This window comes from Nesoenas mayeri (genome assembly GCF_963082525.1).
Source record: "Nesoenas mayeri genome assembly, chromosome: 1".
Lineage (NCBI taxonomy): Eukaryota > Metazoa > Chordata > Aves > Columbiformes > Columbidae > Nesoenas > Nesoenas mayeri.
The window spans coordinates 150,553,422-150,580,879 of record NC_137541.1 but is presented as its reverse complement, the minus strand read 5'-3'; the positions used below and the strand labels follow the sequence as shown (position 1 = coordinate 150,580,879).

Below are 27,458 nucleotides of genomic sequence, written 5' to 3'. Positions count from 1 at the left end.
GCAGGGTTATTGCTGTCATGCTTTTTTGAATGCGGACAGGATAAGCCTGAGAAGACAGACTTCAAATGAACTTCCTCCTCTACAAGTGTAACGAGACTCTTCTTTTCAAGAGAGCTACTGTCCCCAGCTCACATGGCCTTGGCAATTTGATTCCCTCCTCTTGGTCACTCAACTCAAATGGCTTTGGTCCAGAGCTTCATCAGTTATTCTTAATTGCAATGTAAAATAAATGTCTGTTCTGCAGTTATGGCAACAAAGACTAACATACCTCACATGTGTTCATGTCCCGGGAAAGTTTCACTCCCCCTCTGCCATCGCAATGACAGGTGTAACTCCCCAGTGAGTTGACACAGGTCTGTTCACAGAGCTTTTCTTCACATTCATTTATATCTATACAAAACCAGCAAAGAATAAAGGAGTAAGCAGCAATTGAGTTTGTCTAAACATGAATCACTTGGGAAAAACAAAAATGTTACCAATGCTGTTTTGCAGGACCTTTCTTTTGTGCACCCTATGCTACACCTTTACAGCAGAGAAGAGTTAGAATTAGCATCTACACAGATCTGTTTTCATGGATGGATTCCAGCTGCCCAAAGATACACAGCAAGTCAGTGGTAAGGCTGGAAGCAGAGGTCAGAGGTCTTATCTTCTAGACAAGATTTCATCCCTTCAGGCCCCTTCAGCTTGCCCATGCTGATGGACTCCTCCTCCTTCAGCTCAGGTTCAACTCAGGGACTGCTTGCTTCATTGCTACTCAGCAGCTGGATCCTCAACAGACAAGTAAAAGCTGAGTCTCTCATTCATTATTTTCCTTTTTTTTTTTTTGCTTCAACTTATTTTAATCTGCTTCACAAACAAATGCAGGAAAACAAATTGTGACGGCCCACAGGGATCTCATCAGGCAGAGATAAACACTTAGAGCCTGGTGGGGCTGGCTGATGTGTGATTCAAGTAACTTAACTACATTAACTTAGACAAAAGGCAAGAAACAATGCTCGTTTTGGAATACTTTCAAAACTTACTCCATTGAGAAAGCTTGCAGGCAGTGTAGCCAGCAGAACTGTGCATGGTTCCAATGCATATTAAGATCCTCCTTCAGAGTAATACCACAAGACAGATTTTGAAAGAACAACAGCTACTGTAGTGTAACTTTTCTTGCCCTATAGAGACAGCAACATGCACAGATGCTTCTGAGCTTCCACTAGATTTTGTACTTGTCATAAATTCAAGAAATCTCAGTACTCTGGCTCATACAGCTTGATTCAAGTCATCAAAGATGACTGCAAACTCAATGAACTCACGGATGACCTCAAACTGCAAACTCATTCACAACTTGGGAAAGGGAACAGAAGTCTAGTGTGGAAGCAAGACTGAAAAAAAAAGCTTTTATTGAAGCCTGAAACTAAATTTCTGGGGTTTTATAGCTTTAAATCATATAACGTATGTATATACATATAATATATGTATATAATCATATAACAGATGTTAACATGAGCTTACCATGACAAGTCTGTCTCACATCATCATATTTGTAGCCTGCATCACAATGACATTCGTATGAGCTTATTAAATTTTTACAATGAGCTTCTCCACAGATGTCTGCTGATGCTGTGCATTCATCTATGTCTGCAAAACAAGCAGTTAAACAACATGACTTCAGGTGAGTATAATCACTCCACTGTTTGCATGCTGGAGTGGGTTCAGGATCAAGAGATACCTATTTTATTTTCATAACTGAAAAAACAATAACTTTAAGAATCTACCTTTAGCATTAGCTAGCTATAAGAAGTGACACTGAGCTTTCAAAACCAATTGGTCTTTCTTTCTTTAAGCCATTAACCAACAATGCAAAGTGAGTCACCAGAAAACCTGTAAAACAAAACAACTCCCACAAAACCAAAAAGCCCCACTCCATTCAGGGGGCTGAAACTGCAGGTTAAAAAAGCAGTGAAGAGGAACAACAGTATGAATTTTACCAAAACACAGAAGAAACACACAGCCTGTGGAGCATCACGGATTTCTGTTCTCCTTCCTCTGACAGGCAAACAATAATTTTTCATTCATTCACAAAACTAAGATCTAAATCTGCTAATCTGTAGCAGGCAAAGGGGAACTGAAGCAGCACAATTTGTCACAGAGAATAAGTCGTGTCTGAGAGATGATGTGGGGTTTCACCATGAAGGCAGGCAATGGACTGGAACCAGAGGTCCACAAAAACAAAGAGATGTTTTTCTAAGGTGTTAACTAATATCTAGCAAAATCCCAGTGTTGACAAAACATTTGCAGAACACTGAGAGTTTAATATTTACTTTTGCTTTCTAGTACATGTTAAAACTACAACTATGTGTTACACTTTGTGATTTTCCCATGTATGAGTGAACTGGCCGATGGTAGTCTATCTAGCATACTATATAGCATAGTCTACCAATCCACAGACAAAACCCAACTTTTTACTGTGTGCATGTAATGACAGGAATAAACGTGAAAGAAAATTGAAATGCAGTAATAAATCTCAGCTAGCATTAGCCACAGCTGACAGCAACCTCAGCAGCCAGAGGGTCACACATTGAAGCTACAGAATGCTTGTATGCTCTGTTCATGGTGCTCTAATAGACAGAACTAGGGTACTATACAAATATACATACACATGAAAAGAAATGTAATTATCAACCCACTCGCCATCCACCTGTCTGTACCAACTGGCACCAGAGGACAACTCAAAAGTGAAGCTGGCTCTTCTAGGGAGCTGCTCCCATTAGAAATGGGTACCATGTTATTTATACAGTCATCCCTTTTTAAAGCGGAAGTGACGCAGAAATAAAATCCTGGTCTTTGTTGTTTTGCTGGTAGCATTAATATGTTGCTCGTATCAGGTATGCAGTCTGTTTAGAAATACCTCATCACATCCATCTGTAAGAGATATATACACAGACTTGCCTGTTTTTTCATGAGATACACATACTTTTAACATTAATGTGATCATTAAGGAGTCTGTGTCTCAGCATGCAGTTTCTTAACACTTTAAAAATCTCAGTTGCTTAAGTTTTGGTTATGTAAATTCATTCTGCAGTTTCAATCAGATACTTCAGATCCCCACTTTCTGTTCTCAGTTGCTATGTAAAATAGCTGCCAACCCTCACTGGGGCCTTTCTACAGCTATTAATATTCTGTTGCTGTGATTTTATCCATCTGTACCTCTCTGAATTTATTAGTTGTTGCACATGTCCAAATTTAGAAAAATAAAATAAGAAACACACAAAAGAAAAACAAATGGCTTTATATACCCCGACACTGTGAGACTGGAAAAAATCATAACAATGCATCTGTCCATCCCTTCTTCCTCACAATGTCAGGGTATGAGGACCGATCAGCTAAACCAATTTAGCACAATCCAAGCCACAAATCCGCTGTGAATCAGGCCTGTGTTATGATGTTAGAGACCAGTATGGTGTGACTGCTGACAAGCCCAGGCATGTCGTGCTGGCCGGAGCACCCAGTACAACCCCAGCAGAGAGCAGCTCACGGGAGCTACCAGCAAGTCTCTGCTAGGCGAGGGAATAGACCAGGGCTGCTCAGGGCCACCCAGCTCTCTGAAATACAGTCACAACTCACTAAACATCCACTGAAGGTGATTCTGCCCCTCTGCTCTGCTATGGTGAGACCCCACCTGGAGTCCTGCATCCAGCTCTGGGGCCCTCAGTACAGGAAAGACATGGACCTGTTGGAGAGGGGCCAGAGGAGGCCACAAAAATGACCAGAGGGCTGGAACAGCTCTGCTGGGAGGACAGGCTGAGAGAGATGGGCTTGTTCAGCCTGGAGAAGAGAAGGCTCCAGAGAGACTTTATTGTAGCCTTTCAGTACTTAAAAGGGGCCTGTATGATGGAGGTCAGACTTTTTAGAAGGGCCTGTTGCAATAGGACAAGGGGTAATGTTTTTAAACTAAAAGAGGGGAGATTCAGGATAGACACAAGGAAGAAATTTTTTACACTGAGGGTGGTGAAACACTGGAACAGGTTGCCACAGAGGTGGTAGATGCCCCATCCCTGGAGACATTCCAGGCCAGGCTGGACGGGGCTCTGAGCAACCTGATCTAGTTGCAGATGTCCCTGCTCATTGCAGGGGGGTGAACTAGATGGCCTTTGAAGGTCCTTCCAACCCAAACTATTCCATAATTCTATGATTCCATTCTACAAAGTAAACTGAGAGGCCCAGCAAAGCTTACCTTCACATATTTTGCTGTCTTTAAGAGCGTAACCACTGTAGCAAGAGCAACGGTAGCTGCCAAGTGTGTTGAAGCAGACCTGGTTACAGCCACCATTCTGCGCTCTGCATTCATCAATATCTGCATCAAAAGGAAGTGTTACAGTCAGCTTTTCATCTCTGTGAATAATCCAGAGGGAGAGAGTGGGACAGGAGTCGGGAAGCAGAAAGACCAAACGAGAAACACTATGACATCTGCAATGCAGTGATTACAAAAAGTACAAAGACTTCATTCAAACCCTTCAAGTACATTAGTTCAAGTTCATGTAATAATAAAAAAGATAGAGAAGGAACTGTAACTGAGTACCTCCCTCGCAGCTTTGAGAATGTAAAGAGTATCTTTAGCCACTGTGGGGGCAAAAAAGTTTGTTTGCAGAAGCAAACTAATTATACTTAATGTATTTTATACCATAATTAACTTTTACAGTTATACTATAACCAGTACGTTTGGGATGCAATCTTTAAATAAAACAAGAACAGTATATCCTTACTACTACAGAACTCATGAGAACACAAGAAGTTTTAAGTTCCCAGCTATTGAGCACCATGAGCTAAACAGTGCTCTACTTAAGTCAACAGCAAAAGCCTGTTAAATTCAGTAGAGCCTGGATTTCACCCTCAATGTCCTGTTTGTATATGGGACTCTAGAGCCAGCTGATAGGTAGTAAAGCACATTTCATGGCATTTTGTAAGAAAAAGAGGGGATATGCTCTAGACTGATCAGTTGCTGAGCTGTCAAAGCTGATTGCATACTGATCAGACAACTGTCTCAAATGCTTAAGTAAGCCGCTTCTGAGTGATCCTATAATCTCCCCACAATATTTACATCAGAAGGAGAGGCTTTGGATCTCCTGCTGTCTTGGTTGCCACAATTCTGGAGTGGCTGATTGTGATTTCTGGCAATTACTTAATATTGGCAGGCAGAAACGCGGTGGCCTTGACAGGAAGCCTTGCAGGCAGGAAAAAAAAACAAAGCCAGAAAACAAGAGGCAGGAAGATAACTTCAGTATTTCATAAAGGAATAGAGAAAACCCTCTGGGGGCCTGGAACTTCTTGCACAAATAGTTTCTGCCTGAATATTCTCTTTGGAGGTGATGGAAATACACAGTGAGATTAAGCAGACATGGAATAAGGTCCTACTAGCAAGGAGGCTTTAACAGACTAATTTCATTGGTCTGTGCATCACCAGACTCAGACCCCAACTTGCCTGCTGCAAGTCACTGTTCCCATGGCAGGGGTGCTAGAAAGGAGGGTGGTCCAGCTTCTCTGGCTCTGCAGTCTGTGATCTGTTACATCTGGGTTCACAGCAGCAATCTGAGGCAGGTCTGCTTGAAAAGCCACTACAACTCTCATTCTGCTGCCCCTTTCACATGAGTGGGACAGAAAGTTGCGGCATAACATCTTAGATTACCTTGCTGAGACCAAGCTGGCTGAGATTAAAGATATATAAAAATATTGACACGACAATTACCTGATTCACAGAAGGGTAAAAACACAAGCAGTGTGCAACCCAGGTTCAATTCTGTGACTTTTCACTTGTGCAGCACAGTATCAGTGACCATTTGAAAAGACAGGAAAACCAAACACGTCTTTGTTACAGGTATGAAAGATGATGAAACCCAATTACCTTTTTCACATGTTTTTCCCTGCCAGCCACGCTTGCATTCACAATAGAAGTCTCCCTTGAGATCTTCACATTTGACGGTCCCCTCTTTGTGACAAGGATCAGGAGAACACTGGTTTGGCAAATCTGATTTATATTAGGAAAAAAAATAATAATAATTAAAAAAAAAACCAACAACACAACCAAAACAGAACAATAAATTCAAGGCACTGACAACCAGGTGTTTCACTCTCATTAAAAGTCAAGAAGCTTAAACAGTAGTGGAGAATCACTATCAGAAATACCCGCACCTGGCAAAACTGGAAGCTAACTCTTAGTGCTCACATGCCAAACAAGCTGTGCCAGGAATTTTGCAGAGCATGTGCAGTGGAATTCATTTCATTGCAAAAGGGAGTGAGCTACCACCCCCGTATCTGAAAGGGCACGTCCTGAAAGAAACAACTCAAAGTAGCTCATTTTTAAGAAAGTTAATGCTACTCTCCCTAGTTTTGCAGAAAACAGAAAGCAGGTAGTATAGCAACTAAAGTACTCAAGGAAGAACAGGTACTCTTTTCAAGTGCTTTTGGTAGTTCAACTGAGGATCTTACTGGGGCTGATGGATTTGTTGCTAGCAAAGGTTTATTTCTGAAATTTTAGTCAGAGCTGTCCAACTTAGGCCTTTCTATTACATAGAATGAGAATAAAAAGAAATATCAATGTGTTAGCAGCATAAGAATAGCAAACCCCTAATCCAGTTTACATATAGCACAACGTTCCTATGGGGCCACAACAGAGTAAAGTCTGCCACTGATTTTTAAGCCAAGTTCCAATAGTTGTCAACAGACATTCTCCATGGTAGTCACCATACTTTGGGGAGGATTAGAGGAACAAACTTCAAACTATCATGTAACTGTTCAATGAATGGAAGTCATATGTCCAAACTCACCTACTCAGCTATCTGAAAAATACCCAGGGACAATGCTTTGCAGAGATAGCTAAAGGAAGGATGAGAGAATACCTTTGCCCCTGCAGAACAGGAGTTGGTAGCTATAATGTAGTAGTAATCTGTTACACCCATATTCTAGGTCAGTAATCTTCAAAAAACATTAATGTGTTAACTGTTTCCACCACCTTAACCAGAAAGAGCAGTGCAGAAGCTCAGTCTGCGGACCGCAAAGCTCACCTAGTCAGAAGGCCTTTCTGTTTATACATCCCCTCCCAGCACTGGGGTTCAGGAGAGACAGGGCACTTCTGCAGACTTTCTACACTTGGGTGAACTTTAGTCACAGTCCAGTCTGCCGTGCATGCCACCTTCTTCAGAGGACATTTGAACCTGACCAGAGCCTTTGCAAACCTGAATGAATGTATATTCTCAATGGGACTGACCTTCTACACTGGAGCAGTTAAATGGTCAGTCCCAGAGTCCTCTGTGCTCACCAGCACATGGAACGCACTGGAAAAGAAAGTCCTATGGCATGAACGCATGATATCCAGGCTTCTCTTCTGAAGAACGTATGTGGCAGTTTCTTGCATCTGAGCAGCCATGCAAGAGTGAGGGTGGCAAAGCTACAAAGCAATGATTCTGCCCGATCCTTTTGATGCATGATAGAGGAACTGCTGGCAGCAGCTGCAGCTACCAGTCTCTAAAGGAAGCACTATCATGAACAAATGCCTTCTGCAATTGTACAGCCTTGGCAACACACCTTTACTACTCAAGAAATCCAGTTCAGTCCAGACCAAAGGAAGAATTTGAGAAAAGTGCATCAGACAGGTACATTTAGAGCATGTGATTAGCAACAGCCCACTGCAGACCAAGTTTGGTCTGTGATACTAGATTTGCAGTGCAAAAAGTGTTCAGTGGGTACACATTAAGCAAGCAGCGGCAGTGAAGACCCCTTTTCATGCACCACTTCTGTTGAGACCAACTTCGGTAGACCAACATCCAGTTCAGACTCTTCACAATATTCTGAAATATGACTTGTGAATTGATGGACATAGGTGGTGGCAAGGAGGTACGTAGGGAGAAGAACTGTTTGTTGATTAGTAGCCTCATCAGACTTCTCAAATTGAGAGAAATTAAGGATTGGATTAACTCCTACTTTTGTCAGGATTATACTGCTTTTACATGTCTCTTCCTGACTTTCTCTAGGTTACCCTGAAAGTCACTTTCATGACAGGCTGCTTTGAAAAAACATTAACATTTCTGTGAGTGCAAGCAGAAGCAACTTCCTTTGATGTCTTATAAAGCACTGAGCAGCCCATTTGTTTGCACTGACTGCCTTACATTTGAATTTCAGTAATCAGAGTGGTCAAGGTTGCCCAGCACCTCTGGCAGTCACCTGGTCCCACGCCATAGCTCAAGCAAGGCCACCAAGAGCTGGTTGTCCAGGACCACATCCACACAGCTATTCAGTATCTCCAAGGATGGAGACTCCACAACCTCCCTGGGCAACCTGTGCCAGTGCTGAGTCACCCTCACAGTGAAAAAGTGTGTCCTGATGTTCACACATGACCTTCTGTGTTTCGAGTTGTCCCACTGCCTTTTGGACTTTTGGACAGCCACTAAGATTGTTGCTATGTTAGGCGTAAAAATAAGGCAAGACCACATACTCAAATGTTGGAGAGCATTTGTGTTACAGTTACCAAGAAAAAATGACCCGACTGTTGGGCTGCACTGCACATTGAATTATCTGAAGACTGAAGTTAGCTGCACACAGCCCATATTAATGGCATGAATGACCACAGATATTTCTATCACACCGATACTTGCTGATAGTTCACTCCTCTTCTCATGAGAGTTTGAGAACATCAGACACAGCCTTATACTCTCCTGGTGGCTTCACAGCTGTGTAATTCTGCCAACATTGTAGAAAGTGCTCCTAATTTAAACCATGGAAAGACAAAATGGACCTATTATTTCAATTTATCTACATGACAGATTTTAGTAAAAGTATTAAAAGTAATGAAGAGTGTGCTTTGAGCTATGTCTGACAGTACATGCGTGGCTCCTAAGTGCAGACAGAGAACAGAACTACCAGTTCTGTTTTGGAAGTCTGTATGCAAACAAAAAGTTACCTAAGTACACTGACTTCTCCTTCCAGTTTATTACTCTGTACTGTTAATTTATTTTTTGATATTCACAAAATGGTACAAATTAAAACTTCATTGGGAAAATGCTAGGTTGTGAAGATTACAACACTCACTATTAAAAAGCAGACACACATGACCTAACAAAAATCCCATTGTGTTTTTAAGGCCACATGCAGCTTCGTTTCCAAAAAATCCTGTAGAGTTTTCCAAACTCTTGCAGAACTAAATCCCTAACTCGTAGCTGACCTACAGAATCTCTTTTACAAAATGATCCAGATCTGCAGGCCAAAGTACAGGTATGGATGTGTAAGGCAAGCATCTATCTGCAAAGCAGTTGCTTTAAATGCTCATGGCAGCCAGTGGAGATCTAGTCAGTACAATAAATGGAGTTTGTAGTGTGATTCAGCTCTCCCCCAGCAGTAGGAGTGTGGTCAGTGGAATCCCTTTAAAACCACTAATTAGGTACCTGTGCTGGAAACACCTGAATCTACCTCTCTGAACCCAGAGCTGAACCCCACCTGATCTAAATGTCCTATGAAACCGAGAATCCTCAAATGCAACCCCAAGATGTCTACTCACTGTCACAGTTAAAATTTGTACCTTATTTCCAGTATAAACTTGTCTAGTTAGTCACCCTCCAGCCCCTGGGTTGTGCAACATCTTTGTGTGCTAGATTAAAAGAGCCTTCCACTACCTCGCTCTGAGAGGACAAAGACTGTTAAGAAACAAAATCTAAATGTGTCTTGCAGGCACAACCCCTTAGAGCCACACAGCCTTTTGGCACCATCTGTGAAAAATTAAGAGGCACACTGGAGTTGGCCAAGCACAAAGCCTGTCATTCTTCCAAGAGCGTTTCAGGCTCCTTCTCCATTACTCCTGTGAATTGACAATGGCTAGCCAAAACTCAGCCATTTAAAAACATTTTAGTATTTTAACGGGGGAAAATATTATCATTTTATTTCCAAACCACTGCATCTGCAATGGGCAAAAATCCCTAAAAAACAATTACTCGGCTTTCATTTTTTCAGATTTCTTCATCCCTGCCCTTCAGCCTCGCATTTCCAAAACATTATTAACTATTTGGAACAAGTCCTCCTAGTTGATACCACCATTTTCAGCAGGAGCTCCCACCTCTTTGCTGTGCCATACATGTGAGCAAGAGGAAGCATTTCAGCCTCACATCCCACTTTGAATTAGTGGGCACACAGCAGCCCACATGGGTACCACAGGTCCAAGAATTCCCAGTTCAGAGGACTATAGCATCCGTAAGTGATATTGCTGCATCATATCAGGATATCAAGGATATCATATCAAGTTTTGACAAATCACTTCTTAACCTTAGAATTCACTCTTCAAAAGAAGTTGCTGTAACACAGTTTATGAACATGAAAGCTCGACTGAATCCTGATCCTGCTTTGGTAGCACTGGTATGAGCACATGACTAATCAAACTGGCCACAGTAAAAGACTGAACCACAGGGGTAAAAGTGAAAATAAATATACATACATGTGATTTTCTCTTCATTTGAAATGATCTGCTCCCAGAACATATTTAGAATATTTATTTAGCTTTATATCTTTAGCACTGCTAAGCTTCAAAAGGGAACTGGAAAGCTATTAGAAGAGTTAATGAAATTCTAATCTCTAGTGTTAGTGATGAACGAATAACCCTTTCTCCTTCTACACAGATATCAGGTTGACTTCCAGATTGATTGGAATTTTTAAAGGCTGCAATATTTAAACCACAGTCATGTGATGCATGAAACTGATCTCCTTAACATAAAGAAGTCTGACAGAAGCCTGGGTTTGACTATTACCTTTCTTCAAGGTTCCTTGAGAGGGACAAGCCAAAGTTACCATTCAAGAAAAAAGAAAATGAAAGGCCAAGCATAGCATACAACCTCCTGGTAAATCTTATTTCTTGCCCCTCTTGCTTCTCAGACTATTTAGACCTTGGGAAACTGGTGGGAAAGAACTGTCTTGCATCGTAAAATACCAAAGCACTGAAAGATGGCAATAGGTGATAAAAGGGAAAAGACCTTGTTTTGTTGCTCAGATAGGACAAGCAATGTGGAGTCTCAAGCCTGGAGAACAGGAAGGCAAATACTAAAATACTATATAAGATGGAGATGGCTGAGCTGGTTCCACTCCTTCAGATAACACGAGTGAACATTTAACTACAATGTACAAAACAAAAATGCTTACTATGAACGCATGTAAGGAAATCTGGACTTCTTGTATATGGCGACCCATATTTCTGAATGCAAGCTGAAGAACAGAAAAGGAAATTGTTGTTATTATAATGATGACATGGCAGCTGTTCAAAGCATGTAAAATCATACCTAGCCTGCTTATTCATTAAGCAAGGATTTGGACGCTGGATGCAAAAATCTATGCAATATTATAATCTCCCAGATGCTTTAAAATTCTTAAGTTCATCAAAATTTTTTAGCTCTGAGTTACAAGTCATCTGAAGAGGGTGATCATTTTACCAGATTCTACTATGATTCTAAAAGCATGTTAGTAGCTACTCAAGTTTTACCTACTAAATCTTTTAAAAAATCTAAAAAGCACATGAAGTTTTCTAGAACTGTTGGCACTTGTGATCTTAAGTACTACATATTAAACAGAAATAGAAAATAATGTGATGCCATGACTATGAGAGAGTCAACAGAGTAAGTCAGTGGATCAATCAATAAAGGCACTTTGATTTTTTTAACATGGAAATTCGTTAATATAACAGCTAAGTTAATTAAGGGGAAAAGGTAGAAGACTTCAAATTATTTACTAATGCTGCAAACTACAGATAAAAATGCAACACAAACATTTTAACATGCAGAAAACACACACAGGATCTCTGTATGTAAGTCTACACATAAGTAAAAAACAAAATCACATAAGGAACATACAGTCTATCTTAAAAGTTAGAAATGTATGTTTACTGCAATCAGACTTCCATCACTTTCCTTAGCAGAGACTTCAGTTGTGACAAGCTCCAATGTTAGGCACCACATACCAGCACTACCACAAAGTGAAGTAAAAGTTGCAACTCACCCAAGTATTTCGGGTAAAAATATTCCTGTAGGAAGAAAAAAAAAAAAAGGCAAAGTTTTATTGAATAATATTTGCTTCTATTGTCATACTATTTAAGAGCTGTTGTTAGTTTGGTGTTTTTGCACAGCAGTTTAACAAGGTCCAAACCCAAACATCCTAAATTCTTTTTATGAAGAAATACAAGCAGCACAGTATCATGCACGCATTTTGTCTTTTGGAAAGGAAAGAAGCATGAGCTCCAGTCTCAAGGTATTTTTTGACAACAGCTGACCTGGTAAGTGGCAGTGGCTGAGCGTGAAGCCACTTACCCACTATCCAAGAGGTAAAGGTGCTGGTGGTGGCATGAGGTAGGGGAAAGAAGAAGAATCTAGGGACAAAACCCCAGAGGGCAAGTACCAGAAACATTCAGTCACTCATTGTCTCCTCTGAGGCCCTCTGCTGATGCAGGACATGGGCAGCACTCTAACACCATAACCCCTAAAACAAAAGTGTACCTTTTGGTCTTACAACAATGAGCACCTTACAACTTGCCAGCACCCATTGCCACACCACCCACTCCATCACATCACGGAGACTGACTGCTCCAAGGGAATGCTGAAAGTTTGCAAGTGGGGGGAAAACTGACTTTCATTGATGCAAAAGTGGATCACAGAAGGCATTCCCACTCTTCTCGAGGTACACAGCCAGGTGTCACCTACTTCGTGTCAACAAAGTGTAGCCATACGGTGAGAGCAGCAGTTTGCTGATGTGATGTGGATCTAACCTTGCATGTTAGAAAAATATTCAGCCTGGTGAGACCTTGCCAGTTGCATGATTGCTGAGAAATGGCAGGAAAATGCAGCTGTGCTTCATGGAGGGGCAGGGGATTGGCCTAAGTGGATCACTAAACCACATTCTTAACAAAATACAAAACCTAATGGACAGGAAAAGGATTTCTTTCCAATTTCACTTCATACTGGATTTCATAATGTATATGTCACCAGTTCAAGTGCTGTTAAAATTGTGATGGGGCACAGAAGGAGGGAAAACTTGTGGATTGTATCAGTGCTTAGCATTTTTGTTGAGCTAATTATGAAAGCATATGCATAGTATAATTCACTTTCACACAAAATGAGGAACATTCATATATAATGCTGTATCTGCAGTGAGATAGGGGCAGTATATATTCTGTATTCTACAAAATTAAGATTAGAAGCTATTTTATTTTCTCCTTTTATTACAGATGTTTGGGTAAGCTCATGCATATATTCAGGCATGTACATACAACAGAGGCTGGCACACGCCGTGATTCAATTTGACCTGGACTGTCTAACTCAATCAATTGGTTATATAAACTAAAAGTTTTGCATTCCTGTCATTCACAAGGAAAATCAATCGCTTCTGGCAAATGTGCTCCAGTTACTGAAATGCACCATGTAAATATTCAGCATAAATCATGAGAGCAACAATAAAAAAGTAGAAGAAGCAGCTTACACCTTCTTTAGTTTTCAATTCTGACATGAGGGTAACAGGCTTGGCATCTTTTGGGGTTGAGCTTGTAACATCTCTTCAGGTTAACAAACTGAGTGAGGAGCTCAGAACTCACTACGGTCCCCTCTCCCTCTTTTTTTTAAGGTTTAGTTTTGGAAAAGACAAGTAAAAAAAATACAGTCAAAATAAAAGCAAATCCAAACAGTCTAAGTATTCAAATGACTGCCCAGCTGTGCTATAACCACAAACTGAACTTCAGCCAGCACTCGAGGAGAAAAGGATAGTGGCATGTGATGAAATATCCCAAACATTTGTTTTTATTATTTCCCCTTTATTCAATATTCATCACAGGAATGTGCAGATGTGTTCAACCACCAACAGGATAATCCAGACACTGGCAAGAACAATTTTTTCTGCACTCACAGGGCAAGAAATAGAAGCTTTTATCCTCATGGCCACTAGCCTAATTGCTTCAAGTCAGTGATGGCAAAGGCATAAAACTTCATTTTCTCCTTGACCTCTGATTAATGAGTTGAGTACTAGAAAAGTTTTATAGAGTTTACATTCGAATGGAAGATTAAGGTAACTAGTTATTTTCATCACACAAATAACCTTCCAAATGCAAACTGACTGTATATTGATTCAATGCCAGTTGAGCAGCAGAAGACTCCAAGACACTCTACCACCACAAGCTTCACTTCACAAGATAGGTAACAGAGATAAGTGATTTAAGGAGGATTCTATTAATAGAAATTTAACCTTTATTTTCCTATCTTTGTCATTTGCTTAAGTTACACAAAACTATTTGCTGATCAGTAGAACTTCTCCAGGTCCACAGGACCTGCTGATAATAACATTCTAAAATAAATTAACGTGATCACACGTTCTAACATTACTCATTCCTGTATTATTAACTTTTTGTTATTGTCTGTAATCAATTTTCCCATAACAGGCTTCTGGAAATACAATGACGCCAAATGATTAATCAAGGGTGAAACAAATGATCTTCCACCTTGAGAAAAGGAACTTGCTTACACTGCAAGTGGAAGTCCCTTTTCCAATAACACCGAATGAGAAGTCTTCCCAGTTAAAAATTCAAGTTGTGCCTAACCTGCACAGAAAGAGAGCCAGATTTGCATTATTTCTTGTGTGAGCACTCAGCTCTACAATTCCTTTTCAGTCTCCTGTGCCATACTAAGTCTTAATGATACACAGATGTCAAGGAAGATGAAAGCCTTATACAGGATCAGGTCGCTGTTAAAAGTCTGAGACTCATCTTCCCTCCACCAGCAGTCTTCAACTCTATTTTTGGGATCTAACGAAAATTACAAGATAAATGTGTTGAGGCTTGCTAACAAAGAGTTAGCAAAGATTCTCTGTTGCTACTTTGCTGATTTCTCAGCTAGTCACCTTCAACTTCAGGCTCACCAAACACCTCACCATGCAGAAAGCCACTCAGTATTCACAGGATCAAAATGCAGTTTATTTAACTGTGACTAGTGTGGCATTAAAAGTCATCACAGAATTACAGTAAGTGTTAAATTTTCAGCTTGGACTCTAGTAAAAAAAAAAGAAATCAACATTTAAATGTTGTCATCTCTTCCCCTTCGGATTTGCATTCCTAATTACTGCTGAAAAGTAGGAGCAATGGGCTTCTTTAAATAAAAAGCTATAAACAAATACATGTTGGACATAAACATCCTCTGGCTAGGCTGCTGTACAGACACTGACCTTATCAAGCTTTCTAACTAATCTGCCCAGCAGTAATGTCCCCATGCATGCAAGAGGAAGACACCACCTTGCAGAAGCACCAGCCTTTACAAGAGACCAACCTTCACGAACGTAGTTTCAACAATTCCAACCTGTGTGTCTATTCCAGCTAAGAAAACCTTATTGATTTCCACCCCTCCTTCTTGTGACCCAACACTTTCCGTCTGTCCATTTCCCACATACCAACCGGTACAACTGGGATGCCAGAAGCCTCAATAGTGGATGGCCTGGCACCAGCACACCTGCAGCCTACAGACCGACATGTAGGATGAGTTACACACCACATGTCCTGTGCCACCAGTGGCACAGCTCAGCAGAGATCTCAGGTAAAGAGGGAGAAATAGGAGAGACTGGGAAGTGCCTCACATCTACAAGTCTCCACCCTTCCAGTGAAGTGAAAAGTATGGCATGAGGCCAGTCCCCCCAGGCAGGTCCTGGCTTGCTTACTTCAGCCCAAGTTCAAGACACCTTTTCTGTGCTGTCCAGGAGACAGAGCTGTGCACTAACAAAGAAAGATTTAAGCTCCATAGCCCTCACCCCTTTCACACGAACACATGTCATGTTAGAAGCAAGTCTTTTGATGCATTAAACACAATTATCAGTTTCCACAACAGTGGTGCAAGACCTAAGAGTGCATGCGTTTATTTCGGGGTAGAGTGCCACCAAACACTTTTTCATGGGGCTAAGAAGTTCTTCTCCCACCTACATCCAGAGCTATTCCTACCTTTATGCCACAGCCACTACAACACTTAGTATGGATATCTAAAAGGAAAAGAGAGCATGAATTTAAAAGTGTCCGTCCTCAAAAAAAAAAAAAAACCAACCCAAACAATGGTCCCCCCAAAAATAAACCTGTAGAATGTTAATTTTTTTTTTTCCTCCAAATGTGAATGGTTGCATTAAAATAGTTATGTTTCTGTGGAGCTACCCCCATGCATGGACAAGACTAAGAACAGCAACATGAATGCAAGAATTCATAGTAGGGCTGCAGAGTTGAAGGGGCAGAAGTACCTATGTCAGCTTCCCTGCTAAAAGAAACCTACAATGTGACTGAGGTCACCATCTATTTTAAACTCCACAGCCAAACTCTCCCTTAGTGGTAAAATCCAGAAGTTACTCAAGTCTTACTGGGTATGCATTAGTGCCGCTGCATTTTCAGAGAAGATGGAAGAACACCAAATCAGAATAGGCGTTGACATGAGTCACTGTGTAAAAATAGCCCTACTGAAAACATAACAATGACCCTGTCACCGCCAGGAAAATGTTCTCACTGTTGCTTAAAGTAATTGGCAACACCGGAAACCTCAGCCAAAAGGGCCTGCCAACTGCTTCTGTTTGTTTTACTTGAGTATTAGGTCAGGTAAGCCAAATCAGCACTGTATCTAATCAAAATCAAGTAGTCTACAGAAGGACTGTTCGTGTTCCTGGGCAACTGGCTCTTGGTGGCCCTGCCTGAGCAAGGGCTGGACCAGATGACCTCCAGAGATGCCCTCCAGCCTCAGCCACCCTCTGATTCTGCGATTCTGTGACTGCAGCACTGCTGACACCGGAGGATCTCAGAGACTTCTATTAGCAATGGTAATTTCTAAAAAGCACTTCTTTGTCACCTAGATACCTCTTACAGAGCAGTGACAACTCCCACATTACGCCCCTTTCTTATTTCCATATAATAGCTCTCCCTTTTCCTCTTTCCTTCAGGACTGAATGTTTGTCTTGTGCATGGCCTGACCTCCTTGTTTATAAATACACTTCGTGTTTCCATACTGCAGACATACACCATCCTTGCAAAGAAATGGCCACTACCAACCATGATTTGACTTGTGTTTCCTTTAAAACCAACAATAGTTTAACTGTTATAACTTCAGAATGCAAATCTCATTAATGCTCAAGAGCTCTCCGCATTTTTTTTAACTCAGCCTGAGGCTTTTGATGCATAGCAAACCTCATGCTGAATGATTAAGCCTTCCTCTCATACGAGGTAATTAAACAGTCCTACAATTTATAATTTTAAATATATAGAACTTACACTTGTAGATTTACACTCAAATCAGTGCTATGTTGCTTGAACAAGCTTTCCTTCTCTTTGTGAGGAAGATTACACTTAGCCAGGTTCGGTTGCTGCCTCTTTTGCTTTGGGGCAATGTGCACTCTACATGCAGGGGGCAAAGGGAACTTCCCTCCACAATTTGGCAAGTGAGGCTTTAGAGAAGCAAGTAGGTCATGTTATAATCCAAAAGCAGCCTTGAAGTCTCATCTCCTACGACCAGAGCTACTGTTGTTTAGGGTAGCTTTTAGATTTTGTCTCCATTTGCAAAGTATCCATTTCACTGCCTAGCTACTCTGCTGCACAATGACTATGACTGCCCCTTCCACTGAGTTGTTTTGAGAAGCATTCAAGACCACCCTCCCTAGCATCAGCTGTTTCATAGAGACTAAGCATCTCTGCAGAATCCTGAAAACTGGAAACAAAAAAACATCTATTGTTGTAGCTTCCCTCAGCCTCTTCTGAGAGTCAGGACTATTTCCCAACAGTATACTGAGCTGCCACTTCAGCAAAAGACATTGCTCTGCAATGAGGAAAAAACTGCCAATGATTAGAATGCACAATTACAGGCAAAAAAAAAAAGTAATGAAAGAAGAAAAAAAAAGTTCCTGTATGTCACAACCAAGCAAAATATAGATACTGCACATTAGTGAAGCTATAGGGGGCACAGAGACATGATTTCTGTATGTGACCTGAGGCAGGGTTAGATTGGACAGTAATGGTGTGAAATGGATGTAACTGGTGCCAAGGGTCAAATGTTCCAAGATAAATAATTTGTAGAGTGATTCCAGTTAGTTAGTTGCATGTGCTGAAAGCTAGAAGTTATTCTTAATGCAATCCAGTCACAAATGGCTTGAGGTGTCCTCCCCTGCTTCAGGACTGAAAGGCTACTTTCCTTCCAGCTGTGCTAACGTGCAATTTGAAAAGAGGATCCCAATGTCTGTGCTGCTTGTTTGAATCCCTGCTTGTTGCAATAGTTACAATATTTGTACAGGTGCTTAAACTAACACTCACTTAGAAACTCCAGTCAAATTAAACAAATGAGGATCTGACAAACACCTAGCATAAATAAAAACTATCTCCCTTCAATATCCTAGTGCATAATTACTTGGCAATTATTTAAGCTGTATTTAAAATAGAACAGATTATATATCACATCCAACATGATTTAAATGTCTGCGGTATCTCTTATAAGCTCTGTAACATTTTATCCGTTGAAGTGAAGAAATACTGTATTATTCCCCTTTCTGTAATCTAATGATATTGTTTCTTAGGATTTTGCTTACCCGCAGAGGTTGCAACTCACAGTAAAAGTCACGTTAACACATTGCTGGATTTGGCCTCAGAGGGGACAGGCAAGCGAGGAACAGGGAAGCAACATCTAAGAAAACACGAGGCCCTTGTGACTGAATCTCATCTCATACTTCCCTGTTCATTATTTTAATAACTAAGTAACTTTTGCTCTTTTGTTCCTGTCCTAAATGTTCTCTGGAATTGAACTAGGACTTCCTGTTCTGTGAGTCGGTCAAATGGGGTAGCTCTCCAGATGCACATGATTTTGTACAGTGCAAGCGTGACCCATTCTCCTTTTACCTCTTCATTTAAGCACATTTCAGTCCTGGCAGGTGTGGCAGAGTGAACACAACACCAGCACTTTCCCCACTTCCAGGGTATCTTCCTTACTTTCCACCTTTGTTCTTCCTTCGGGTACCACTGCTGATGCTCAAAGCAACAGGAAGAAACCCCAAAATAATAAATCAGGAAACTTCCCCACAGACATGTGCACATGTGGAGAGCCCCTAGAACAGCAGGTCATAACAGTGATGAAGGAACAGATACAGAAGGGAGACCTGCTGAAAAACTTCAATCAGATTCTCTAAGGCTTGGTTATTCATTCCTTTCCTTGATGGTACGAGCTGTGATGACCCTTTCTGCTTCTCTCCTTGCACCTGGCCTTCCCATCCTAAACCTACGCTATCATTTGCAATGTGTTGATGCAACCCTTGGTGAAGCTGCGTGGAGACCAGGACCAGGGAACTAACTGATCCAGCTGCAAAATGATCATTTTTTTTCTCCAGACTACTTTTCCTTAGATCAGTTCCTTAAATCGATCCATGCCATTGCACAAACTGCCATGCAGGCACAGCGTGAACAGAATAGGCAAGGGGATTGCTTACTCCAACTAGATCAGCTGAGCCCTCAAACACAAAACCAAAGCCTGAAAATGTGAGAGGAGAAGTAAACGGGAAGAATCCCTCCCCCGGCTTTCCACTGGTTCTGTTTCCAAATTGCCATGGTTTTAGCCATTTAGCACTTGCTGAATTACTTCACTGGTGACTGAAGTATGAGATAATGAACATTTTTGCTCCTTCTTTAGTAACTCTCCTGCCCCAAAGCTTTCACCTCTTCATACCCCAGCTCTGTGTCCCACAGTCTCTAGACCAGTTGTGCTGTCTGCAGCTCCCTTGCCGCATCCATTCTCGGTTTCTTCTAAATCTCTGATGCTGATTCCATTCTTGTTCTTCATACTTACTGGAAAGTAATTGCTTGTAATTTATTAAGTTCACTTAGAGTTTGGAGCACACTTGAACCACAACTGCCAATTAATACAGATTCAATGCTTCTCTTACCTATTCTCCTGCAGCTGTTCTAACAAATTCTCTATTAATTCTCAGTAGGCTGCTCCTCTTTTTCTCTAATTTAAAAAGAAAATTCAATGACCCTTTAGCCACAGAACAGTTTTCTTCATATTCAATTTGCTTTTTTTCTCCCTCTCACATATTTATTAAAACCTACTGTATTCCTCTAAAAAAAATGACTTAATAACTTTACCTGCTTTTTTCCATTATCTTCCTTCCTGACCCAAACCTGTATAATCCCCCTGCTTCAGTTTACCATTCCTTTTCCATCCTATCTTCAAATAGCCCCTCACTGTAATATTTGCCACTTCCATTTTCTCATGTTCCTTCCCTCCTGCTGCACAGGAGGTTTAGCATGTAGAACTTTCATGATGTGCTGTTTCATTATTTCCAGGTCTGCTCTGAACTTCTGAACTGAACTCACATAAGTGGAAACAGATCAAGATCAGGTAGGCATGAGTCCAGCAGAGTTGATGGAGCTGTGTCTGCTTCCACCAACAGCAAACTTTGCTCACCCTTCCCAATGACTTTTTATAAGCAGCATTTAGCTAATAAATGAATGTATGACCTAGCCTTCTAAGGCAGGCAAGAATATTTTTGTCACCCTCCTGCTACTGAACTCCACCACCATACATGCTGTGTCTGTACCACCAAGGAGATGCATCCTGCTCCACAGTCCCAATCTGCTTGCCTTTCAGATCAGTTAGACCCACTGGAGTTTGGTACAATTCTCTCCCATCCTGTGTTTACTTCATAAGAAAGTACAAGGAGAAGAAAGAAGGGAGAACACCTGGTGGATACCCAGATCTCATCCCAGGAGAGAGCTGGGATGCCATTGTGGCATGTATCTGGGCACTCAAACTTTTCTACTTCCTTCTTCTCTCCCTTCAAGCCATTCCTGGGCAAAAGTCTAAATCTCCCTGTGTCTCCTTTCTCAAAATCTATTAAGCAGGTACCACTGTACCCAGGAATCCATTCTTTGATACTGAGTCCAAGGCTGAATCATCAGCACAGAGTCCTCCAGTAACTCTTTCCCTATCCTGGATGAATTCTGCACCAACAAGAAGAGATACAGAAATCTATACCAGCTATAAATTTAGCCCTTCCTCCACACTGCCAAAATGCCATAACAAATTGGTATATTGAGAAGAATTTTCAGAGCAAATAAAAACAGAGTTGTGTCTGGATCTAGAAAGGAATATTCTATATCAGGATGATGACATCTGTATTTAAAGATGATATCAGTATTTTTCATGTCTAGACTACACAACATTCATTAAATTACTCAAAGAAATTTTACACTGCTTAACTCTCCCAGTAACTCTCCTCCTCTCCCCCCCTCACATGCCTTCATACTTTTCTGATTAGTATTTACACACTTGTATCTACCTTGTTATTCTTAGAAGACCTAAATATTGTCTGCCAAGCACTCCTCCTAAAAGATCAGAATAAAATTTGCATGAGTCTAGTCCCTGCATGCAGTTCATCTCTTATTGTGACCACGTCACGTAATGGAAGAGAGAAAGAAATAAAACCAATGAGCCAGCAACACTATGAAACACAACCAAACCGACCATTGTCACACCCTATATATTGCTTCACTTGCATTTCGGCTTCTTGATAAACCCAGATTAGCAGAAAGGATGCTGACATTGCTTGATGTTTTGCTAGGATCGTTAATTTTCAAGACATGATTGCAAAAAGCCACAATAGGCCACTGCTGCCCTTACCATGAGTGGGAGACTGGACTAGCTGAGTGCACTAGAGACCTCTCCAGTCCCCTTCAGCCCCAGTTCCCCTGTGATTCTCTCCCAGTGTTTTGTGTAGCTGACTAGCCATAGACATTAATAGCGGTTTGGATGCACATCCCTCAAAAAGCAGAACTTTTCATGTGCCTGCCTGTGAATCAGATGTTCGTTCCGCATGTATATGAGAACCAGCCGGCTTTCCAAGATACTCTATTGGCGGACAAATCAATAAAAAGTAAACACAGATGGCCAGGCTGGCCTCCGTCGGTGTTTCTGGTGGGCCTAACTCCTTTCAAAGTATTCAGCATGACAATTTCAGTGGTGACCTGCAAGAAGACCAGTAGTTCTTCAGCAGCAACAACAGCAAGTAGGATGTGTAGTGACAGATGGTGTACTGATATACTATGGTACCAAGAGATAAGAGGCTGCATTCAAACACCGCCCCTCTGCCAAGCCTTTCAGAACAAAGATACTCCACGCACAAGGACACTTTCTTTTTTCTGTATTTATTCTTTAGTGAAATCTAAAGTCTTCAAGAACACCAGCAGCTACACTCCCTTCTGCCCTTTGTTTTATGTTCTTGGATGACCACATTTTTAGAACAGGTCAACCAAATTCCAGAGCAGTTTATCAGTTGGTTAACAAGCTCCATACCTTGTCTGCATACCAAGGTCAAATATTTCTGCAGTACTGCTTTTTATAAGGCCTCATCAACATTTGAAATAAGATAACATTCTTATCTCTATATCCAAGATATTTTGTAACTTCATCTCATCTATCACATCTAGCATGTCTTTTTAATAGATCACATTTAGAAATAGTCCTCATACCTCCCGTGAACATGTTTTCCATCCTTATTTTTTCCCACCATATTATCTTTTCATTTTTCTGTTTGGTACCTCTAGCATAAATGAAATTATAAAACAGAAACCATCCCAGAATTCTGCAGTAATATCTAAGGATGTTATAATGAGCTTAATGAAAAAGAGAGCCTGCAAGGCTCATTAACTTAGGCTCACACTTGTTTTTACCATGTATAGTCATACAAATGGCACAGACTGAGTTTTGTTCTTCTGCCTAAAAAAAACCAAAACAATCTAAAAATGTTTCAATTTATCTTCCTTCCTCCAGTCTGTGCGATCTGATATTTATATTTTCCGTAACATAAAAGACAAAAGCTGCACTGGGCTGCAAATGAATGGCTATTTAGCCCCACCTAATGCACTATTCTTAGCAGTTGATTTAAGTAATCACACATGTGGCAACACCCACATTCAGGTTTCAAAAAGCGTGTATCTACTGCTGACAGCTTGCAGATGTTGCTTTGGAAAGCTGACCACTGAAGCAATGGAAAACACAGAAAAAAGGGTGGTCTGGTATAGGCGAATGACATTTTGTTCCTGTTTACTGGACAGGTCAGTAAATATGAATGAAATGTCGTTCACCTATACCAGAGCACCCTTTTTGCTGTGCTTTCCATTGCTTCAGTAGGTATCTTTCTGTACAATGCTACTCTTGACTAGATGTTAGAACTGGCTGGATCAAGCTACGTTTTTACCTGGGAAGCACCACATAAGCTACGCTACAGTCTTGCTTCATCTTACCTGAACTTCTGGAGCTGTCTGATTGAATGAATCAGTTAATGCAATTTCACATCACATCTCTGAGTCACAGGTCTAGAAATTTGGCCTTGAAATTCTCTTCACACAACCACAGGAGAGTTAGGAATGGCAAGGTTTGTAAGGAAGACTCATACATTTCATTAGATCATCCAATGGAGACAAAAGGGAAGAGAGACAACACATTTGCGCTCACATCGCAAGATTTTCTTGAGGTTGGAGAGAAGCGGCAAGCTATTAACTAATCTCCAACTAACGTTCAGTTGTCAAGGTTGCAAGACCATTGCTCCCATGGGGCAGTAAACAGCCAAATGCCCACATTTGTGCTCATCTGGTGCTTTAAAGCACTAAACCTGAGGGATGCAACAGCACAGATCAGCAGTGCACTGGTGTGTTCCCCACGGCTTGCCTACTACGAGGCTAGCCATGGGACTCACCATAGGGCAAAAAGTGCTGCAGCTCTTCTTTCTGCTGACCTACTTAGTTGATGTCTGTGACCAGATTAAGCAGACAAGCAAAAATTTCAGCCTTCCTAAACTACAAGGAATCATCAGCTGTCAACAGCAATCCGTACATTTGCCCAGTCAATAAAAAGTCCTCACTTCACCAGCACGGATCAGCTGCAGCCTGATAATATGCTGACGCGTAACTGGAGTTACTGGATTTCCTCAAACTGCCAGGCTGTTGTTTATCAACAGTTTTCATCTTTCCTGAGTCCAGTCTGTCTCAGCTAGCTTCCTTCTTCTGTCAGTCACCAGGACAGGACAGGACGTACAAGGCAGCACGACAGCAATGAGAGCATAAAACGCTTCCATTACCTCAGGTGTGTATTAAGGAGATGTGAAAAGACCAAGTCAAATAAAAATGCAGATGAGGAAAATACTCTGCCCATCAAATTCACAGATACTGCCAGAAGAGTAGTAACCTGTGCCTTACAAAGCACTGAAGGCTTCCAATGTACAGAGTGATAAGAGCCTGTATACATGACCTCTGCCACCATGCATTAGAATAGTGTTACTGAACAGCAGCTGCTGCCTTCATGTCACATATTGATTGCAAAATGGGTAGGAAGGGCCACAGATCACCCTGACAGGGGTTGGCACACCTGCTTCCCAGTCATATTGGAGCAAAGTAACAGCAAGGAGCGGGACATATTGCACTTAACAATCAAGTTCACAGCTCTTGAGAGGTTTGTGTCTGAGAAAAGGTAGGATCTTATGTCACTGCAGACCTAAAAGTATTATAAATTACAGCACTTCAGTGTAGAAATGCATGTAAAATAAACCCATATAACCTCAGTGATATTTCTTCAGAGGTTTTCAGAACTAGAGACCTAGCAGAAGTAATGAAAGAAATGTACCAAAAAAGTCAAAATCCTTTGCAATGACAGAAAGTTTGTGTTGTCCTACAAAACACACTCAAATTGAATGACTGGATCTTACAGAATTCATATTACACATGAAAAGGTCTTAAACCAAAATGATTTCACTATTTTCATTACAGTATAACTGTATATTTTTTTCAATATACAAAATAAGTGACAAATATTCTTGAAAACTCCTGACACATTTACACAGTCTACCATACTCTAAACTGATTTATCAATGCATTGCCTTTGGGTACTTTCTTGGACAGAAGCCTGTGATCCGAACTGGTGACCTTAGATCACCTTGTTTCCAGAATGCTACAAAATCCCATTTGGGATATTTTTCCTGCATTCACTGCTATATAGGGTATATTTATACAGCACTTACAGTATTGTTACTCAATGCGAATACAGAAGTAATTGTGCCAGCCACTCTCAACACTTTATAATTATCCGTATTCTGTATTAGCTCAGTTTTACAGAACAGAAGCAAACACTGCTGCAAGCAAATGGGATTACACGTAAGAGGTGTACCGTTAAACGCTGCCTGGGCAAACACTCAATCTTAAGCTCTAAATTAAAGATTGTCAGAAAGAAAAGCCAGTATTACAATGTTTTTGCCATACTTACTACTGCCTTGTGACAACAAGCTACCACACTGTATATCCAGTGCTGAGACTGCTAATGAAGCACACATGTCAAGACTTGTCTGACTGAAACATAAAACATCTTGTCCCTCCCTTGCCTGTGGTGTGTGTGGCTCTGTGTACGCACACACACATATACTCTCTGTCCTATCTTCTGCCTAGAGCATCACACAATTAACAGGAACATACTGTGTAATATTACACTTCAGTTTGAACACTGAGAAAGTCCACTAAATGAATGCCAGATAATCTCTGCAATGAGAACGGCCTATCCAAATTAACACAGAGAGGAGGTGTGAAGTAACTGGAAGGGTAAGCCAAATTCAGTAAAGCAACACAACTGCATTCACACGCTGTCTAAAGCGAGAAGACTGAAGTGACAGTCAGCCTTGAGAAGACTGGAAATGTCAGCTCTGCATGCAGCGTGCGGGCTGTAACGGTGTGAATCCACGCTTGGTGTTACAAGTGCAGCGGTACCACCTTCCCATACATGTGCTCTCCTCCTGCCATAGTGACAGGTCCTGAAGCTACCAATTCAAAAATGTTCACCAAGCTGAATATGGCCCAAAAGGATTAAAGTGTGTTTGTGACACACTTCTGATAAACCCCTATTTGACACGTGCCACAACATTAAGGGGATTTATAAACACAGCTGGGATGGGAGGGTGAAGGGAAGAGGGATGGTAAAGAGTTCAGACAGAGAAGCCATAGCATTATGTCACACCGGTCCTGCTTCATGGATTCACACCACGGGTGAACAGGGCCCTTTGGCTCCTCAGGGACAGCAGCTGCGCCAGTGGGTGCCAGGCTGGGCTGCTCACCCAGACCATCCTCACCGAGGCATTTCTGACGGGTCAGCACCGACACAGCCCCCTGTGCAGGCTGAGTTCTAGCTATGCCATGTGGCTTCAAGTCATTCACCTAATGGTTCTGGTTCCTCCTTCTCCTCCCAACGGCTTCCCCAGCGGTGTAGGCAGCTGGCACCGAGCCCCAGATGGATGGAGTGAGGGCTGAAGAGCCAAAGCCAGACAAACCACCCGAATCTCTGTGGCAGCTCTGTGTCCTTACCGTCTCAGGGTCGTTCTCGAACACCTCCCGAGCCTCCTCCTTGCTGCAGTGCTCCTCCACACACTCCCTCTCCAGGTGCCCTTGCTTGGTCTCCTCGAAAATCTGGTAGGCTCTCCGCTGCCTCTGCCGAAGGAACTGGGCAGCCTGCGGGGCGGGCAGCAGCACGGCTGAGCCGGCGATCGCCGGGGGTGGCGGGGAGGAGGAGGAGGAGGAAGAGGAGGCAGGGGTGAACAGCTGAGCCCTCCTGGCCGCCCCGCACACACACCCCGCACACCAACCCGCCCCGCCGGGGGTGACCAGGCGCCCTCCTTGCCCGGCGCCCCGCCCGCGGGTGGCGGCGGCCTCGGCGCGGCCGCTCACAGCAGTGACCCCGCCGTCGCTGCCGCCGCACCGGCATCCCCCGCTGCAACCGCCGCCTTCCCCGCCGCAGCCGTGAAGCTGCGCATCCCCCCTCCCCACCGCAGCTCCCGCAGCTCCGCACCCCTCACTCACACGCACACAGACGCGGGGCGCTGGGGGGGATGCTCGGCGGCGTGTGCGGGAGGGACGGACCCCCCCACTCTCCACGCCGCAGTACTCACTCTGCCAGGAGTCCGCCGCGAACAGGACGAGCAGCAGGGCGGCCCCGAGGGGCGCCGCGGGATGCGGCATGATGCGGCGGCGGCGGCTGGGGCCGGGCCGGGCGCTGGCGGAGCGGAGCGGGGCGGCGGCGGCGGCGCGGGCGGGGAGCGCGCTGCTACTGCGGGAGCGCGGCGGCGGGGAGCCCAGCGGGGGAGCCGGGGAGCCGCTCGCCCGTCCTACCCAATCGCTCGCCAAGTCACGGCCGAGCCGCCGCAGAAGGACACACCTCGGCGGCGGGGCAGCAGCCCGGCCCCGCGTACCTGCCCGGTTCGCTTGGGAAAGGCCGTGCCGAGCTGCGGGGGAGGGTTTACGGGGCGTCGGGCTGATGATGGGCGGACAGCAGGGCCCGCGGAGCTGATGGGAAGGCAGTTCCCTCACCTCCGGCTGGGCTGGGCTGGCGGGCACATCGCTTTAAGAGCTCTGGGGCTCAGCGTTAGAGAGGGAGAAGCTGGCACCAAAG

General features: G+C 42.7%; 1 protein-coding gene across 1 annotated transcript in view; it reads right to left on the bottom strand.

Annotated features, from left to right (window-relative positions):
• Positions 1 to 27,028, bottom strand: part of GAS6 (growth arrest specific 6) — a gene marked incomplete at its 5' end in the record, with an annotated part of 42,343 nt that extends 15,315 nt beyond the window's left edge. Inside the window, 8 exons of the mRNA XM_080357425.1 lie at positions 269 to 390; positions 1,501 to 1,626; positions 4,223 to 4,342; positions 5,888 to 6,010; positions 11,158 to 11,220; positions 12,007 to 12,031; positions 26,378 to 26,544; positions 26,959 to 27,028. Of these exons, the coding sequence (XP_080213551.1) occupies positions 269 to 390; positions 1,501 to 1,626; positions 4,223 to 4,342; positions 5,888 to 6,010; positions 11,158 to 11,220; positions 12,007 to 12,031; positions 26,378 to 26,544; positions 26,959 to 27,028 (816 nt within the window). The remainder of the gene's footprint in view (positions 1 to 268; positions 391 to 1,500; positions 1,627 to 4,222; positions 4,343 to 5,887; positions 6,011 to 11,157; positions 11,221 to 12,006; positions 12,032 to 26,377; positions 26,545 to 26,958) is intronic.
• Between the last annotated feature and the right edge of the window lie 430 nt (positions 27,029 to 27,458).